General features: G+C 45.0%; 1 protein-coding gene across 2 annotated transcripts in view; it reads left to right on the top strand.

The window, feature by feature from the left end:
- LOC138451498 (alpha-tectorin-like) overlaps positions 1-20,688 on the top strand; it is a 1,155,342-nt gene that overhangs the window by 1,073,670 nt on the left and 60,984 nt on the right. For both annotated transcript variants that reach the window (XM_069604914.1, XM_069604913.1), the window contains 4 exons: positions 2,275-2,459; positions 6,602-6,756; positions 13,153-13,401; positions 15,197-15,359. In XM_069604914.1, the coding sequence (XP_069461015.1) occupies positions 2,275-2,459; positions 6,602-6,756; positions 13,153-13,401; positions 15,197-15,359 (752 nt within the window). The remainder of the gene's footprint in view (positions 1-2,274; positions 2,460-6,601; positions 6,757-13,152; positions 13,402-15,196; positions 15,360-20,688) is intronic.

The raw sequence follows: 20,688 nt of genomic DNA, 5'->3' as shown, positions 1-20,688 counted from the left end.
CCTATGCTACACACACTGCTTGTACGCCATTCCAACTTCTAGCAGATAAAGCACTCAGGGGGGCTGACAGCAGCTGGCAAAACAGCAAGGTTTGGCACCTTACAGGAGGCTTAAAGTGGACAAATCCTCTGTCACTAAATCCCTTTATAAGGAGGTAAGACCCCACCATTAATTAAATCATCTTTAGACTGAAGACGAAGAAGGATTTCACTTGAACCTTATTGGTGTAAAGTCTGGCCAAAGTCCCCTTCCATGGGGTGAAGATAAGAACTTCTATGGAGGGAGCAAGGCCTTCCGTCAGCCACTCAAATTTGAGTGACTTACTCTGGGACAAAGCCTGCCTACTGGAAATAGCACACCTGCAAGTGTTCTCTGGCAACCTTGCTGGCCGGGAAGGGAAGAAGAGTTTGACCTTATATACTGAGACACTCGGTCGGCACCCCATAACCAAAATAAGCAGCCTCTGGCTCGGTTACCACTTCAAACCACTTTTGTGGTCTTTTGCTCCTATCGAGTCATTTCTCAGAAATTACACTACACATCAGGCACTCCTTAGACGTTGTATAGTTTTCAAACTGCTATGATCTGCCTTGAGACATAGACCCGATATTGTCAGGCAGTTTCCAGCTTCCTCAAGTCAAAAAGTCATTGCTGCTCTCTAACCACATTGCATCATTGGTCTGCATGGAAAAGGCTTGCTGCTACAGTTGATTGAATCACTGCAATGAGGCACCTTCAAGTTGTCAAACTAGAAGGATCTATACATTGTTTGTTTACAAACTTCCTCAGAGTGAAACCAATTGCCACTTGTTCAAGTGCACCAGGTTTGCTTCATGTCAAACCAGATCAACTATTTTGATGCAGGCTCGACCACACTAAAAGCACCCAGAAGCCTGAATCAGTAATGTCTAGCCCAAAGAATTAGATAATAAGGTATATGTAGTTGTTCTGTCCCTTTGACCTGTTTTTAAGAGACCTGGTGACAATTAAAACAACACTGCATACCTCATATCTGCACCCAGGGGAGGGCACTCAGCCAATCGGGTGGCTGGAACAGCGAGCGAAAATACACAATCCCTGCCACTGTTCAAGTCACCCGAGGCCCTTTTCCTGCGTGGTGCTTTTCTTCTCCCTTTTTTTCATTGCAGGGAGGCAACCAAGATCCTCTCCCTGTTGCCCTCCCACGCCCTCCACTTACCTGTGGGACAGAATCTTTGCACTCCGGTTCCAGAGCTCCTCCCATCTGGTCTCGCCAAAGACATGGAAAAGGCACTTTGTCCCTTTGCCATATGGCTGCGGCCATCTTTTCTTTCAATTTTTCAATTGAGCTTCGCTCGGGCCTGCTTTAGCTCGGGCATGCCTTAGCTCGGGCTTGCAGACCATTGAAGGCCATGTCCTCCCTCCTGACAGGGAATGAAAGACAGTCTATGCATTTGTTTACAGGGATGGGTTGTGAGGGTTTTTAATAGGGTGATTTTATTTTTACACTGCTGCAGAGCAGTAGTCATTTCACCTCACTTTGGCTTCTCTGAGCACTTGCTCTCCTGTGTACATCCCTTCCTCAGATGGTTAGTCAGTGGGCCTCATTTCAAGTGTGGTGGTCCGGAAATAAGGGTGCCAGTAGGCTTACCGGCACCCTTGTTTCAGGACCGCCACACTACAAATCTGCATGCAGGGGCCATTTCGCCCAGCAGCGTTAGACCTGCTGGGTGCAACGGCCCCTGCAGGCAGACTTTTCAAGGAAGCACCGGCACTGTTAGCAATGGTGCCAGTGCTTCCGGGAATGGGGAGATACCAAACCCGCCGCCTGTCTTCCCGCGCCGCTCGGACTTGTAATGTCCCGGTGGCACCAGGAAGTAAGGCGTTGTTTTACGTGTTTCCGGGTTGGCAGCAACGCGCTGGTGTCACCTTGGGGTGACCGCCTGCCACGGAATGAGGCCCAGTGTGTTCCAACAATTCCTTTTGAAAAGGAGAGTCATGGATTTCCTGCTTTCTTTGATGACAATATTCTGAAACACTTTCAATTATTCATGTTAGGTGTTTGCCCAGAGTCCGGGGTATTCCCTTTAGCTTGATATGGAAACGTTTAAAAAAGGAAGAGCTGTTTGCCTTAAGTGACGAATGACTGAATAGATTTCCAATGTCTCACTCACACTTTTCCGTTGTCTTGTCCATGCCTTTTCTTCCGTGGTAGTTGAGCTTGTTGATGATTTTCCAGCAGTCCCTAGATACTGATCTCTTTGGCTAACATCATACCTGTTTTTTTTTTTTCAGACTTTCGCATGGCTTGCGTAGGCAGCACGAGCCTAGTGTCCCTCTCGCGATGCCTGCTCTTCACTGATGGAATCCATCTCACCTCCCTACACCTGGCGGATCCGCAGTGCACTGGCTCCCTCTTAAATGGCCGACTTCTGTTCCTCATTAACAGTGTCAGACGAGCATGTGGCACGCAGGTGCAGGTAATTGTGCTTACATGAAGAAGTACACTACAGGCACGCTTTCTCTGCACCCATTCACACTACTTACTGCTCGGAGCAGCATACACAATACGGAAAGATAAGGGTGGCGGCGCCTTTGAGGCCAGCCTCATGACAATTCAATTTAAGAATCTGCAACGCATATGCAGAAGGGGGAAGTAGAGATACATTGCCTTGTCTGCAAGTAGTAGAAAGTCTGTGTGGCTGCCTAAAAGAAGCAGAACAATTGCAGCCAGAGTGTGCCAATGGGGTTAGTGGTCTGTCTCAGAACCACTGGGGATCTATGTATTCGCTGTTAGTGCTATTCAGAAAAGAGATTGTGTGATCAGAGATTGACAGCTTGCTGCCTATGTGTCCCAGACTTACAACTGGGGCCATGTTGTGATGCCAAGAGGACTGGAAGAAACCAGGAAAAATCACAGTAAGTTGCATGCAAACCAAGTTATTGTTTTGGGCATGTGGCTGGACTGGCCTACGTGGAATTCTGTAGATTTCCTGGGGGGCCTCTGCAGCATGGCCTCTTTTGTGTGGGTACCCAGGTTTTCTGTTGCAGTTACCCTTACTCCAATGCACCCCATCCCTCCTTACAGCTCTTATCATCACCACACAGTTTTTTGTTAACATCAATCTGTGTTCCTATCCTAGTGTACTTTGGCTGGTTTAAATTAGTCAATGATTAGGAAATTGTTTCAGTAACAATTTATTATAAAATCATAGATCTTCAGGTTGCATTCATTAAGACCTTCATGTTTTTCGTTCAAAGAGCTTCTTCAGGGCCAATAATCCTAATAGAGAAGAAGGTTGGGTTCTAGGTAATGAACAATCTTGTGCTGAGCTCAGTGAGTAGTTTGCTTGGATTCTATCAGCTTCTGCAAGATCACAGGTTGGAAGAGGTAAACCCAATACCTCTTGAGAAAGGAGTTTATCGAGACGTCCTGGTTACCTTGCAAGAAGAGTTTTAGGACCCTTTGAGATAAAAGGATCTTTACTCGTTTTAAGCTGTGGTTTTACAAGTGTGTTTTTATTTACATTGAAACATAGTCTAGACACATTGCCTGAAAAGAGAATGTCAGCCGATATGTGTTTCAACCCCAGAGGGTCTTTATCAAGGCAGATTGATAAGGTGAAAGGCAGGCTGTTCGAACAGAACCAACAGGCATTAGCCTAAATGACCGGTAGCATATTGGATGACTCCTGCCATTGGCCTGAGAAATTCACGGAATTGATCCCTTTCACCTTACCAATCTGCTTTGATAAAGGCCCTCTGGGATTGAAACACGTGTCGGCTGACCTTCTCTTTGCAGGCAATGGGGGTCATTACGAGTACGGCGGTAGGGGGTTAACGGCACCGGTAAGGATGCCGGTGCCGTTAACCCCCTACCGCCGCATTCCGAGGTCCCTTAGCGGGTCCCACTAGGGCCTGCTGGTTTTACCAGCTGCCCTTAGCGGGACCCGTTAAGGGACCAGGGAGCTAATAACGGGCCCGCAGTTTGCAGGCCAGTTATTAGCTCCTTCCCCATTCCCATTGAGCCCTGTTGGGGCTCAATGGGAATGGGAAATGTTTTTTTTCGGAATGGGGACCTACCGGGTCTGCAAGGGTCAGAATGTCCCAGTAAGTCCCCATTCCAACACCACAGGCCCGGACACGGGTTTGGGGCCACCATGGCTACCTCCGAACTCGTAATGACCCCCTAAGTTTCAATGTAAATAAAAACACACTTGTAAAAACCACAGCTTAAAACGCGTAAAGATCCTTTCGTCTCAAATGGTCCTAATACTCTTCTTGCAAGGTAACCAAGACGTCTCGACAATAATCCTAATAGTTGGTATTTATGTTGATTTGATAAGTGTAACATCTATTCATTGCAGTGCCTTTGGCACAGCGTTCACAACGTTGTTTGTGAGTGACTGCATTACTTTGAATTCTTCATTTTCAATTTATTTCAAGTCGTACTTGAGTTGCACGTAAGCTCACTATTGGTATTTGGTCTTTAACATCAGTATTTTCATTAGTAGTCCTAGTTGTGGTCTAACACGAAGGATCAATTACATTTGCATTGAGGACCAGGGTATACAAACACGCATGACTTCATACAAAACACAAACGTGTGTTAGCTATCAATGAAAATACTGATGGTAAAGACCAAATGGCAATAGTGAGCCTACGTGCAATGGAAATAAAACTGTTAATACATTGCAATAAAGAATTTGAAGTAATGCAGCATTGACATTGCAATGCTAAAAGCAATGGATCAGTGGTCGAAGTGGGCAGAAGCGGTTGGGAGCGGTGCTCCTCTACTTTTTATTTTTAAGTTTTACTGTTCCTATACTTTTACTTTTAAAAGAAACCATTCCAGGGCGTTTAGTTTTAAATCCAAGTATTGGAAGGAGTTGAAACTTGCACTTCAGTGCGCTGCACTGAACATTCCCTTAAACAGCAGGTGTGTTTTTTGGGGGGTTTTAGATTGTGCGTGGGAAGGGAGGTGGCGAGGGGGGCTTTGGGGAGAGGGGCCAGGCCTGTAGGGATCATAGTTCCACTACTTCTTTTCATACACTTCGACCACTGCACTGGATTTACTAGATGACACAGTTTACACGTATCACATGAACATAACTACCCACTTGTAGGATTATTGTCCCAGAGAAATCTCTTCAATCGAAACTCGTGTAGGCCTTAATGCATAAAACACGAAGATCAATTATCTCATAATAAATTGCTATTCAAACAACTTGCTAATCATTGACTAATTGAAACGGGTCAAAGCGCAATAGGATATGAAGATAGATGTATCTTAATGACATGCTTAACATTTTAGTTCTAAATGCCATTTGGTATCCTAAACAAAGGGGGGTCTGGGAGTCTCTCTACCAGCACAAACACAGCCCAATGACATGTTGTTGGGTGGATGGCCCCTGGGCGAGACTCTACCAAGTCTTTAGCTCACTGTCCCTTTCACAGAGAAGAAATATCCCTGTATATCAGCCTTTGCCCTGCCCTGGGGCAGTCCAGCACCGAAATGCTAGGATATTCTCCTCTGAACAAGAGTACCAACAACAACACAATACACGTGTTTCAGCCTTGTTGGGCATCATTTGGTATTCTATGCTGCATGCAAAATCAAGGCATTTGTGAAAACTATGTGCTAAACAAAACATTGTTTATGGCCCAACGCAGAGTCTCCTCTTCACTCCACACCCCCATTACATTATAGTCTTTTGTTATGTCTTACTCCTTTTTAATCCAGGCGTAGTGGTTACTGTGCTTTAAAATGTACCAGTGGGACCCATTGTTTCCATAGTATCTTGTGGGAGGGCCTACGCAAACCCTGTTCGGCTTGCTCACACAGTGTGCTTTGGGGACACTTTGAAAAGAAATTACAAGGGCACTTTTGGTTTACAGTCCACGTCTGCATTTGTGTGAGAGTCCGAGGCATTAAAAAGTTCCTCTGGAGGTGCAGAACGAGGAGTAACAATGTAAAACGCTGAGCATGTAGCACCAGGTTAACATGTTTAGAAAGGATTTAATGCAGTGTTGTCTCCAAAAAAATCTCCACTTGTGATATCTGAGAACTCTCTGTATGAGATTCTCTCACAGGGAGTTGCGTTTGCAGTCACACTATGTCAACAGAGGACTGGCTTAGATACACTTTAACTGTGACTCCCCCCCCACCCTCTTTTGGAGTCAGAACAACTATCATAAGGTCTTGTTTAATTGCACGTTAGACAAATGCCATAATGGACATATATTGGGTTTTCTCGTAAATCCTGATTTTCTACACCACCCTCCCTCCATTCCTGCCTTTGCTATCTATCTTTAAAGTCTATAAGCCCTTCAGGTCAACTGCCTTGAAGAGTCTACATATGTAATTATCCAGCAGCATGGTTATCAGTCCTACCTAACCTCGCAACCAATATATATATATCCCTGCGATCCATGCCCATCGAGTCTAATACACCTACCCGAATATGTTGATCTGCTTTCTTTGCTAAGCTTTTTTAATGCAGCTAGGTTTTGGGTTCACACTAAAACGTTAACACATTTGAGCAATTGCTGAGAGCTTGTATAGTGTTTCTGAGAACTGTCAAGTGAAGCGAGTCAAAAAGTGTGACTATATCCTTCCCAGGTGAACATGACCCACGCCAGCTACACCAACCACATTTCTATCCAAGCCGAAGAGGGAGCTGCTGAAATAAGTCACCCTGTCCACCTGCCTGTTTCCTGTGTGTACCCGCTCACTATCAACCTCATCCCGCCCACCAGTGGGACACCAGTCCAGGCGTAAGTGCATGTAAACAACATTTGTTTGGAAATGTATTTCTAGCAGTGTGGCTGTGTCCAGGGTGGCAGTGGAACACTGGACATTGAAGCTTCTTTACACCAGAATAAATAGCATGCCAAGGCACCATGAACCCCGAGTGTAAGAATTCAGGCTAGAGAGGAACCGAGTGAAGTGAGGTGGGAAGGGTCTGATTAGCAGAAGTGAAATATCCAAATATGTGTTTTTGAAATGTTACGCGGATGCTATCAGTGCTGACAAGCAAGGGGGCAGATTTAGTTTGTCAGAGGTAGAGTTGCATAGTCCTGGGATACTAGGAGCACATGTTTTTGGCGTGTCTTCTGGGAGAGATCCAACTTTGAGCATCCACTGGCTACTGGAGGGGAGATGCTAAGCCGGGGCAGTGAAAACTAATATTTTTTTATATAGAAGTTCATTTCGGATCCTTCACGCTTCTAAGCATTAACAGGTGCTATTATTATTCAATTTTATCAGCACTCTGTATCAAACTCAGAAGGATAAAAGGCTGAGTCAGCTGTGACGAATCGAGGGAATTCTTCCCTTCTCCCCAAAGCGGAGGCCCCCTGGTGAGGCTAGGGAGGTGAGCCCGCTCTGCAACACCCTTCCTATGGGTCGAGGCAAATGGGACCTCACTGGGAGAGACTCCCTCTTTGGGGACAAGGACTCCTGTTCCTGTGAGGAATTTCCTTTACCAATAAACATAATGGCATTCATGAGACTACCAAAACTTGTCAACTATCAAGACTCGGCTGAAGAAGAGGCCCAGGGATGCGATTCTTCAGGAGAAAGAGAAAATGTCTCTTTAAAGCAAATTAACCCAATCCACTCAGACAAATGGATTGAAAGGAGAACACTTGTCATGTAGAGAACTGAGAATGAGAACATGGACGAAGAGAGAGAGAGAGAGAGAGAAATAGAGAGAGAGAGAGAGAGAGAGAGAGAGAGAGAGAGAGAGAGAGAGAGAGAGAAATAGAGAGAGAGAAATAGAGAGAGAGAGAGAGAGAGAGAGAGAGAGAGAGAGAGAGACAAAGAGTATAATGAAGAATGAATAACTAATCTCAGTACAAATAAGAAAGAAGAGTTACTATATGTGAATGGCAGTGAAACAAACACAAAACCCATAACGCTCATTGAAGGAGAGTTGAATAAAAGTGAATTAGCATTGTTAAATGTGAACTGTGATAGTTTGGGGACAAGAATAAAGCTTCTCCCTGGAGGGAATGAAGGAAGACATATAATAAGTTTACTTAAATTGAATTCTGCTAATATAAGGAAAGAAAGGATAACCTTCCCAAAGAGGGAGATAAATGAAAGCAAGAGAAGTCTAAGGTCAACTTAATGAAGGGGAATACCTTGAATAAAAGAGAGATACAGAAATCCTCAAAGGTGGGGATAAACCATGAAATATATTCCTATCCTGGATCAAAAGAAAAACATGTGAGTTGCCCAAACTCAAAGTACGAGATAAGAACGAGAATATGAGGAGTTAAAGGCCCCCCTAGCCTATATGACAAAACAAGTGAAACAAAGCAAACTCTTGCCTAAAGTGGAATAAAAATTGTGCAATGTGAGAAAGGAATTGTCTGAACTGATAAAGATTCAAGGAAGAGAACATATACCAAGAAGACAAATGCTGCAAGCACCGAGTAGGAGAATGGAGTCCTTATTTTTCTTCCATAGTTATAGGGTCAGATTGTATTGGTTTGGATGGTGGGCAGAATCTTTTTGGACATTGAGAAACAGATGACTGACGATCACCTTAGTTATTCTTTAGGTATGGAACACCTCATAGCCATAGGGTTAGCTGGGCCTTTCTGACTTTTATTTAATAAACCTTCCTTAAAAAGGTCCTCAAAGTGTCTGTGCCCTCTTCTGACCCATCCCACAGACCTGATGCCGGATTCATACTTGTGAAGTGTAGGCTGGTCCTATGCCAGAGACCAGTGATTAAATCATGAGCCAGCTACACTGACCTAGGTATTATATTGCTCAAGAAGGATAATTGGTAGAGATTAAACCCTTAACGAAGAGTTTGGATTGAACAAATCCAGACAAGACGGTAGGTTAAAATGAAAGGACTTAAGAACTGGGGAAAATAATGGTCTCGATATCTGGTTCCCGGATACATTCAAAGGGGTACAATTAAGATGTGAACTGTGCAGAGGAGGGAAGCCAACCCATCAGCATGGCCTTGCCAAAGTTAAGGTCCAGAACTACTGCGCTAAAGTCATCAGGTAAAGATAGGCAGGTGGAGATTAGTCCTTAACTTCCTTTAGCCACAGTGCAAGTTATGAAATGGACACAAAGCTGCTTCACAGGGGGTATGTATTTCCCAGTCGAAATTGGCCCAATCGCGCCTAGAAACACTTGTGTACATGCGCGTTATAAATGCCATATCATGTCAAGTAAAGTTACTTAACCTGATCAACGAGTTAGTCCCAATCCTGCTCTGCGGTTACATTGATCATTTCTGTGATGTCCAACTTTCTGACCAGCACATAGTCATGCTGTAACATAGTTCATATTCTTCCTGATTCAATACCATTCGAAATGTTGAACATGTCTAAAGGTAACCTTAGTGTGGGGGTAGAGGGCAGGTGGGAAGACTTTCTCAAATAATGCATTCTTAAAAACAAAGGAACACCCATACAAAGCAAAGAGCAACATTTTCCAGACCGAAGTAATTTTCTAATGGTATGACGTTTTACGATTTCTATATAACAGATATAATACGTACAGTTTTACAGAATTCAGGACAAGATTTGGATCTTGCAACTTAAAGGGTAATATAATTCTAGGAGCTTACAAAACAGCAAGCTTTAGCCGGTTGAGTGGCACAGCGAGTAGACCTCTCGCTTTGACATCCGTGCAGAGCTTGCTAACACAGGTTTGAATCCGGCAGAGCCAAACTCATCCTTTCATCCTTCCGAGGTCGATAAATGAGCACCACACCATGTGGGTAATAATAAGCAGCCCTCAGATACCTGAGGGTTCGTAGCGCTATATAAATGCAAAATTATTATTAGTCAGCATAGTTCAAATGACCCAGGAATGGACTGGGTTCCCTCCAGTGCTGTTTCTGAAATCCCTCATTCCGGAAATGCATGACTCCTTGATCTAGCTCTGGTCCTCTTCCAGCCCTGCCAGTTCCTGGGGAGTGCTTAGGGATAGACATGTTATCTTCTGGCTTGGCGGGAAGCAGTACACCATTTAAGTTTCAGTCCTGGGACCCTGCAGGAAAGCCAACTGAGGGATGAACGTGAAATATTCTTAGTGTAGCGATCATCTTACAACAACCCACTTTTTTGCTCATTTTAAACTTAAAATGGCGAGCCCATATCCCAATAATGGTTGGGAAAGCAATGTAAGATACTTCAACCTATACTCTATTAGACAGTGCTTTGTGGAGTTCCTGACTAAAGGTGTTTAGTGGCCAGCTTTGTGTTTTGGTAGATAATACGACCCTGAAACTGATTGACTTCATAATGTCAAACAGAAATATTATAAATGTATAGAAATATTGACTAGCTGAGAAGTTTTAAACTGAGCTCTTCGGTCATATTGTAATTGAGAAGCAGTACTCTGAAACACTATGAGCGTGATACAAATACAATATCATATCATAGCGTCTCCCTTTAACCGGAAGTCCTAATCGGAAGTTGCTGCTCTTTGGTTATGCTTTTCCTATTCCTCCTCACTCTTCCCCTGTGTTACTCCATTTACGTAAAAGTTAAACACTTGTTGGTGGATTGCTAGTTATGGCTGCTAGAAATTCCTTTTGTCCCCGGCAGTTATCATGCTTTAAAAAGCGCTCTGTATCATTTGATGTGATGTTTGGGCTTTACAAAACACTTTTATACAAAAAAGCAAAACATTAAATGAATGCAACTAACTTGCACCTGTATGGCACCAGAACTGTTGGGCCACAAGGGGGTAGTTGCTTCTGTGAAGAGAGCTACATTTCACTCAGGCAGGGATGTCAAATGAAGGAGTATCCCTTAATCTGCATTGATGGCGGCCGCGCAGTTAGAAGCTTGCAATAGTTTACCCACTCAGACTGAACTGCTCTATGATCTTGGAATCAGGTACAACAAATAAGGATGGACGATGTAGCATTATCTGGAAAAAGAATCTGGGTAGCGGAGTAGTATTATCTGGAAAAAGAATCTGGGTCGTGGAGTAGTGTTATCTGGAAAAAGAATCCGGGTAGTGAAACAAACCTCCTTTCACCATGAAACAGATAAGAGACCAGACCCCATCATGTTATAGGCCACCAATGCTAGAAGACACGGCTTCACAACAGCAACCTGTGAAAGAAGGAAAACCATGTGAGCTTGGAAGCACGCCAAAGTGATCAACCTGTACTAGCGCTCTAGCTCTTGGAAAGGAGGGCGCGAAGATATACTAGAGTCTATTATTTACAGAAGGCAATTCTCACTTCAAAATTAAGTCCAGATATTATCCAAGACAAAGGAGTTACTGGTAAGAGGGTTCTCCGCCACTCAAAGGGTATTATTATGTGGGGGTAGGCAGTGGCAGGCGGGGTCTGCAGCCAATTAAGATATGTGTGTGTCTGTGGACGGTAAAAGGCCAGAGAAGCTGGAGGAAGAAGGGGGTGGGTGCACATCACTGTTAACCCAACACAAAGTCAACATTGTTTGTATAATGTATACTGTTCTCTAGCCCTAAAGAAAGTGTTCAGTGTAACTGGGGGTATTGGAGAGTCTGTCAATAACCAGTTTAGGGATGCATGAGTAGGCTTACAGCTCAATAGCACCAGTGGTAGAGATGTAATAATGTAATACAAAAACAATGAGGCTCTTGTCCTAAAGCTGGTCCGTCCGGTGACACCTTTAGTTTTGTTCCCTTAGTTTCTCCATATACGCACAAAATTAAGATGAAAAAACTGATTATATAGTCTGTCACGTCTCGCTGTAGTCAGGTGGAAAAAAAGCCACGAAACCATGGAAAATATACAGAGTAGAATGACTCGCAGAGACTTGTGCCAGTTAGTATGACATTCAGAACGTTTTTAATCACACATTTAACAAAGTGCCCCTCCTAATGACACGTGTTTCGGCTGGATCGCTTTTATCAAATCGGGGCAAGTTCATAAATTCATGCCTAAATTCCTTATTCTCAAATTGCACAATTCTCATGGGTTAGATCCCGTAAATGTTTCTGTTCATACGCGTTGGCTCTTTACGAGTCATTCTATTCTGGAGACTTCATAATCTCCCCGAGATGTTTACTTGTACCATAGACAGAACGAGTGGTGTGCTTAAAGCGTTTACATGTGCCAGAGCCTGCTACTTCTATACATGAATGATTGTCAGTGGCATCTGGGTGCCCACGGTGCTTACCAATGTTTCAGACTGAGTGGTGAGTAATAGTACATGGAAGTCGCTTGCACGGTCCACTGTTCTCCACTGGAAAGACCTCGTATGACTGTCAGGGATTTGTAGGTAAACAGTTAATGAGGAGATCATTTTATGAAAAGTCTCGTTTTGTGTTTCCCACTGCGACACTGTTTGCTTGTTCGTCTAACAGAAGAATTGAAGAGGCAAATATTTGTGCAAATGGTGCCTCCCTGAGACACTGGCAGACTGGGAGTCTAGAATTGCTGTCTCTGGGGATGTCTCTGGTGGAAGAAGTAGCCCTTAAAGGTATGTCTGCATGGAAGAGCGGGAGACCATCGGCCAAATCGCCCCCACATTCTCCCTGTGCTGGTAATCACCTTCATTGGTGGGAAATGAGGGTGAGAAATAGTGACCTGAACAACAAAGAGGGTGATAGCATGACACATATCTCCTACCCTGGGAGAGAGTGAGAGCGCAGCAGGCGGTATGCCACTAGCCAGACCACACCAAGAAGTGTGAGCAGTGGAGGCATATGCCACTATCCTCCCAGCATAAGGAAATAGTGTCAGGCGAGAATGCAACGGTGGTCCCAGTGAGTGTGAAATCATTGGTGGTACGTGTCGATATGCATGTGAATGTGGCTGTAAAGGGAGTGAGGGTTTGTCCTACTTGTCTGTCTGCCCTTTGGAAGACTTAAGGAGCTGATGGGGTATGCCTGGGGAGGTTTCCTCTGCTAACAAGGGAGACACAAGAAATTGGAGGCTTCCCTGGTTAGCCACTCAGCAGAGTTGGGAGTGGTACTATGAACCCCTCCGCAGTGTAGCAGAAATGAAGTGTGCAGCTGGAGTGATTGGCAGCCTATGAAGTGTGTGCCCAAAGACTTGGACGCTCTTATTGAATGCATTGCATGGTATAAGGCTACTTGAGAGAGACTTCTCTGTATTATATAATAGTCAAACCTGAACGTTTGTGGATGTTGATGTCAGTGGATGATCGTGTGTCATGTTTATTTACTAGTGTTGCAGGACCAAATTTTCCATCTGGCCTAGGACGCTACCAGACGACCATGCTCTTATATCAAGACCCAGACTACCGACAACACTTCACCGAAATTCCTATCTGGCTAAATGTGACTGACAAAGTCTATGTTGGTCTTAGCATTTCGGGAGCCGACCCTACCATGTACGTGTTAACCATAGCAGCTTGCTGGGCGACCAAGGGGATGGACCCTTCATCGGGCGTCCGATGGGATCTCATCACAAACCAGTAAGTTCTGACAGCAACATTATGCTATATCTTTTGCCATGCATAGCTTTATGTATGTATGTTTAGATGGCTGTGGGTATTTCTTGACGCCCCAAACGACCCATGTCCCTTCATTGAGGGGCAAAATGATGATGTATCCGCATGTTTCAAATCCTCAAGATAATGTGCTTCAGTGTCAAAGGAGTGGTGGTCTTCTAGAATCTGGTGTGAGTTAATGGCCCAAAAATTAATGGCGTCAAAACACAGAGCAGTTATTATCATTATAAATGTTTTTTTATAACGCGCTGAATACCGAAGAGGGTCTTCAGCACGGACGCAAGATTCAAACCTGTTTCGCTCTGCGTCATCTTGATTGCGATGCCACTGAGCTATACCACCCAATAACAGTTTGTTGTGTGGGTTAAGCATCTCCCTTATTTCTCCACACAGAGTTCTGTACCTGCTAACTCTTATCTGATCAATTCAAAATGATAATAAAGTTAAGAAAATGGGAGTTTTCTATCATGAAGACCTGTGGATGAGCTCATAAGTAGGGGCAATGGGGGGTTGTAGTACAGACCTTTTTTTTTTTTTAAATGAGGCTAATTAGGAGAGTTGAAATGTATATATCTAGGAATCAGCTTTCAGTAAAAGTGGGCGACCTTGCTAAGATAGAAGTCTGGAAGGCCTTGTAGTTCAGGTTACACAGGGACCATCTGGATCACACACAGATGAGAAATGGAGACGCAGTAGCATGTCTGCTTCCGTACATTCACTGGTTTTTGGTAAGGTCAAGGATTAGCGTAAAAGTAATGTTTTTAGCTTTGAATCATGGCCATCTATGCACGTGTATATCAAACAGAAACATGTTTCCATATGATTTTACTATAAGCCATTAGATAACGTCTAATGATTCCATAAGTTCAATGTCTAGGGAGGTGAAGCTAGACCACTGATGTCCAATTGCCTACACTATGGAGTAGTGTGCCTTTTGTTATTCGCTCAGTCGACCTCCAGCAACTTCTTGTACCGTTTGATGTTACGTTTGTGGTGAAGGCAGTGCCTAATAATTGTGCTTGCAATGTGCACTCTATATGCTACGATTATGAACATGGAAATACACAGAGCCAATTTGCTTCACCTTCAAATGTCGTCACTTGGGATAATGAGTACACACACAGGCATTCCCTGTATCTTTCCCAATGCATATCTGTGATGGAACCAGGTTGTGGGTAAATTACACAAAATCACCAGCTCTGTTGTCTTGGTGTGGCAGCTTCAGTCAAGTCAAAATAATCTTTGACAACAACAGGACTATATATGCTTGCACAGGGAACTCTACTCTCACAGCGTTGAGGAGATGCCATCAAAGATCGACCCATGGTATTGGGGCAATGTGTATACATTCTCCTCTTTTTTAACCCACTCCTCGGGTATGGTAGGAAAGAGAGAGGAGGAATGTTTTGGAAGCCCCTCACACTGGTGGTATAAGACTACTAGAGAATGGGGAAAGGACAGATGAATAGATGAAGAGGGGCAGAAAGAAAGACAGAGAGATGAAAGGCATTGCAACCAATATCCCCTCTTACACCTTGGTCAATCAAGAATGAGACAAGGATTAACACAATTCTAAAACACACTTTTGCTTTCCGCATATTGTTTATTTATCGACGAAAAGAGATAGGTGGCTGTGCAGGTCTGGGCTCTGATCTGCATGATTCTCCCAGAAATAATCGGGCACCAAGTGCACTCTCTCACCCCCCACACTGTTTCTTTGTGAACCCTCACTTGCAGTTCCTTCTCTTGTCCACCATAGGTGCCCAAACCCCAGAGACGGAGAGCTGGTCATAGAGGAGGACGGCGTGTCCACTATTGGGCGATTCTCATTCAGCGTTTTTCAGTTCATCTTTCAAACCAGACAGGTTTACCTGCACTGCAAGGTCCAGCTCTGCCGCATTCAAGAGGTTGACTGCACCAGGGTGAGTGCGGTGAGCAATCTTCACCTCTTTTATTTACCTTGCTACAAAATATTCTCTTTAATGGCTCCTTTCTGACATGTATTGGCTAATTGATAAGATTGGACTTTAAGATGTAGATCCAAGGTTCAGTATCTTACAAACAATAGTTTGTCTCCTCCGCCCTCCCATTCTTGTCCCCTCCCCCCATTCAGCACTATCTTAAATGTCATCAGGCTTAGTACTATAGTTGCTTGTTTTGTTCCACTCCTCCTTTCTCCTCCCCTTTCCCTCACCTCTTGTAATATTCCGGCTCTACCAGAAACGTTGTCAGGCCTAGTAGGCTAGTGGCCTGTCTGTTTGCCATTTCCTTCCTATCTGTGTCTTTGCACTTCCACTATCTCAAATGACACCAGGCTGAGTACAATAATGTCACCTTCTTGTTGTTCATGGCCTGTCGGAATGTCATTGTATTTTCCCTTGTTCCCTACCTTGCCTTGAAGTGCTTTGAAACACATTGGCTTCTTTACAAGTTTTCCGGTCCGGGAACTACGGTACCAGTAAGCTTGCCGGTACCGTAGTTCCCGGACCGGCAAACTACGAGTTCTTCCTGTGGGTGTCCTTATGGCCACCAGGTCTGACCGGCACCCACGGGCAGAACGTGACGGTAGCACTGGTGTACCGTGCTCCCCATTCCCATTGAGGCCTATGGGGCTCAAATGGGAATGGGGACTGACAATTACCGGCACCCGGCAATGGGGAATTACCGGGTCCGGCAGGGTCGGAATACCCCGGTAGTTCCTCATTGCCGGTTGCTGGTACTTTCACGAGTTTGGCAGCAGCCATGCTACAGCCAAACTCGTAATGAGACAGATTGTGTATAGGCGCTATGTAGATAAACTATCATATCATATCATAGCATATCATATCTAAGCACAAAACCACGATGGGTTGGGGCACTACCAGGTCACGTAATGCCCCCAGGGCCAAGTTGCAGACCCGAGTGAAGCTTGGCCCTTAACGTTAGCCCGGGAGCATTAACAGACCAGGTAATGCCCCCGCACAGAAACGTGTATTGCTATTAGCAGCCCGAATGCTTGTCTTGGCTGCTCTTTGTTTATTTTTTAAGTTGAGAAACAGAATGGTTGCTGTTTCTCAACTTTTAAAAAAAACTACAAGGCAAGAGGCCCGCCATGGACAAGGGAGAATGGATCTACACATAGGGCCTCATTACACGGAAGGCGGTAAGTGTTAACGGTCACTGGTAATGGTACCAGTGACCGTCAACCCTTACCGCCTGATTACGAGGTCCCTTTGGTACTTTAACACCTAGTTTTTAGCAGGCATTAAAAACCAACCCGCAAAGGGACCAGGGTGCTAATTACAGTACCGCAATTTGCGGTATCGTAATTAGCACCTTCTCCATTCCCATTATGCCCTATGGGGCAAAAATGGGGAAGGGCAATGGGGGAAGGGGGAATTACCGCCCCGCCAACCTTGGATTAGGGCGGTAATTCCCCTTTCCTCCAAGGCGGTGCCGGTATTTTACCGGCATGGACCAAGGTGCTAATAGCTAATAGCACCTTGGTCCACCGCCTACCGTGTAATGACCCATAGTCCCTCTCCCTTTTCATGGCTGCCATTGCCCACAGGGGGGAAACGCAGGAACAGGGTGTTTCCACTGCTGGCGAAGAAGCTGGCAAGAAAGCTGCAGGTAAGTGGGGTGGTGAATGAAGTGGGGCAAGGGGAAAGTAGTGGGAATTGGGGGTGGGATGAAGGGTGCATGGGGCAGCAGTTACCTGCAGCCCAGCAGGAAAGATGGCAGACTCCCACTTCTGAGGATGCTCGTAATTCTGGTTTTACCATGATGAAAAGCCTCCATTCTGAGCTTCCTGATTGGCTGGGAGGCCACCTGAACCCCGTTGGGGCCTGGCGGTAAGGGGTTAGCGCCATCGTTAGCTGCGCCGACCCCTTACCGCCAATCACGAGTTCCCTCTCCGCCATGGCGGATTTTACACCTGCTTCTAGCGGGTGTAAAAATCCATGGCGGTAAGGGAACTTGGTGTTAATTACGCCACCGTAATTTACGGTGGCGTAATTAACGCCTTCCCCACTCCCATTATGCCCTATGGGGCAAAAATGGGAATGGGGAAGGGTAAATGGGGATTGGGGATTTACCGCCCCGCCAAGGTCGGAATGGGGCGGTAAATCCCCTTACCGCCATGGTGTTAACGTAGTTAGCACCATGGCGGTAAAGTCACGGCCCTGGCGGTAACTTTCCGCCAGGGTCGTAATGAGGCCCAATGTATTTAGTTTTCAAAATTCTGTATATTTGGTAGAAGGTAAAATTAAACTACACATTTGATAACAAGGCGGATAAACATCGACAAAAGGGGCTTTTTTCATAAGACATGGGCCCTCATTACAAGTCAGGCGTTAAGGGTTTAACGGCGCCGTCGGCGCCGTTGACCCTTAACGCCTGATTCACACTTTAACGCCTGCTTTTTACAGGCGTTAAAGTCCAAGGCGCTAAGCGACCTTGGTGCTAATTACGGCACCGTAATTTACGGTGCCGTAATTAGCGCCTTCCCCATCCCCATTATGCCCTATGGGGCAAAAATGGGAATGGGGAAGGGCAAATGGTGAATGGGGAATTACCGCCCCACTCACCTTGGAATGGGGCGGTAATTCCGCCATCCACCATGCCGGACTCCGGCATGGACCATGGTGCTAACAGCACCATGGTCCAGCGCCGGACTTGTAATGAGGGCCATGGAATTTAAGAGGTAAGCCTTGAGGAAACACCAGAAGAAACGGCGTAGGAAAAGCAGAAGTTCAGGCAATGAAGGGGGGGGTGTGTTACATAAATTAGGAGTGTTCCATGATATATGATGGGAAGGCGAGAAAGGGGAAAAGGATGGTGAGGCAAATATGAAGAGCAGATTGAAGAAGAAACGCAGGAGCATAGAAAGAGGTGAGAGAGGGGACATAGGGAGGAGTGAGACCCCGCAAGGATTAAAGAACGAGACAAGTAAAACAACATTGAAGCGAATGGAGAGACCTGGACTAAGCGAGTACCTATAAAGCAAGCACATGGCATTATACATATGAGTTGGAGGGGAGAACAGGCCGGGAACTGGTATACCTTCCCCACAGCTCCTGTCCCTCCTCCCCCATTGCAACACAGTGTAGGGCAGGCCTACAAGTGCTTTCCTCTAAAATGTCTTCAGGCTCTTTAGGGAAAGGGAAGATGTAAATGAAAGAAACGGCCACAATGCACTCCCCTTTTCTTGTTTCACAGCATGTGGGAACTTGTAATGTGTGACATTGATTTGGCACAATAGCCCTTGATAGTGGAAAGTCTAAGCCCTGACAAGCATTCCAGCTTGAATGTGGAGTGGATGACCTGCCTTTCCATTGGACAGTCCTGTTGATGTCTGTTCAATAATAAGAGATTGGATGTGAAGTGGCTCGTCTGTCTTTCTATTGGGTAGGGCCTATGCAGTCTTGTCATGGATAACAGATGGAATCTGAGGTGTATTACATGTCTTCATGATGTGCCAGCTCTATGTGGCCATTACAAGATTAAGGTGCAGAATGTTAAATCGCTGTTTCTAAGGGTCATCATGAGAATGGTGCTGTAAAACGAAAAGGCCCTGAATTCTGAGTTGAGCCATTTCTCCAGTGGGTATTACTCACTGAAGTGATGTGCTGAACACGTTTGTATCATGGTGGCTGGCAGACACAGAGTCAAGCTCTCTTTGTAGACCTGAGGTGACCGCAAGGGACACATTTCACCCAACGGCTCACCAGAGACTGCAGAAAAACATCTTGTGATCCTGAAAATCCACTGAGCACGGGACCTCACTCAATATTGAAGATCAAACTGTCATGTTTGCATGCGCAACATAGGTAAAACAATTGTGAGAATTATAGTGATTTCAGCTGAAGATATGCATGTAAACAACTAGTCCATGCAGTTGCAATGTACACAAAATGAATCGGGCCCTAAGCAGAATGTAGTGAGGGGACCCTGAGGTTCCTGCCACACATAGACACGTATAGTTTTAAAGTCAATCTTAAAGCCTTGTGAGGTGACCCCCACTCCCGCCTCACATGGGATAGAGGGGTGTCCTCCACATCTCTGCTGTTCTTTTTCTCAGAGGAACAACAAGGTAAAATTGAACACAGAAATGGTTGCCACTCTAATCTAAAAAGAAATGCAAAGGATATATTTTACGAATATATATTTCTTCACTATTAGCCAGGCTTGTTACCTACTTAATGTTCTCCTCTCCCCATTTCCATTACAGTTTAACACAACTTGTAGATGGTGCACACTTCTCAGTTGTTTTGTGGATATTTATGTTGTTGTGTTACGTTATATTTTGTTACATTAAATGGATGTTACCCTGTGCATATTACCACCACAATGTTGTTAGAGAGCCAAACCTTGTCCATGTTGAGGCGAAGTGGGACCACGGCCAGAGTATACACCAGGCCGTGGTTTCTGTGATGGAAAAGAAACATGGAAATGGGAAGTGGACAGGGCAAAGAAGGGAGAAGTTGGAGAACAAATCAAGATCGTCATAAGTTAAAACAAAGGGAGGGACAACATAAAAGTGAGTGAATGCAATCGCTGGCATGTAAGAATAGTTGTAGGTGTTTAGACTAGGAGAAACTGACCTTGAAGAGGATCGAGAGCTGTCCTTGTTGCACAGGAGTGATTTTGCGGAGAAAGTTGGGGGGAATGTGGAATCTAAATGGCAGGTGAAGGAAAGGGGTTCAGCAGAAGAGGGGGCCTTTGGAGCAGGACATTTTGGAATAACATTTTCAAAGTAGTGTGTTTTCAGGTCAAGGTCTGCCTGGTGCTACGGTTTTGTTAGATGCCAATGATTTTCGGCATAAGGTAGATCAGTGGGTTTAGCACCTGTGGTTAGCCAGTACATACAGTAATGGACTTCACCAGACAGTGGGATGATGTGCCCGGGATGCAAGTGTGAGGCTGTCACTGGTGGACAGTGTGTGGTGCTTGCGCTAGTGGACAATGTGAGGATCTGGTGGTGGTTGAACAGCGCAGCATGAGCAGCTGACACTGGAATGAGCAATTCCCCATAAAGCACACAGAAACACACATGTCCATTACGAACAGTTAGAATGTTTAAAGCACATCGACCTAAACATGTATGTTTTTCATCAAACCCTTAAATTGTAAAAATGCTAAAATTATACAGATAACATGGAAAAGACTGCACTATAAAGTGTACCCCTTCTATGAACTGAACATTTTGAAGATAAGGTGCATTAGGAGAAACTGATTTGCCCAAAATCACACACTTTAATTATGTGGAGA

The sequence above is a fragment of the Ambystoma mexicanum genome, chromosome 1p (genome assembly GCF_040938575.1).
Source record: "Ambystoma mexicanum isolate Mex_15411 chromosome 1p, UKY_AmexF1_1, whole genome shotgun sequence".
In the NCBI taxonomy this organism is placed as follows: Eukaryota; Metazoa; Chordata; class Amphibia; order Caudata; family Ambystomatidae; genus Ambystoma; species Ambystoma mexicanum.
This window is presented reverse-complemented; position numbering and strand designations above follow the sequence as displayed.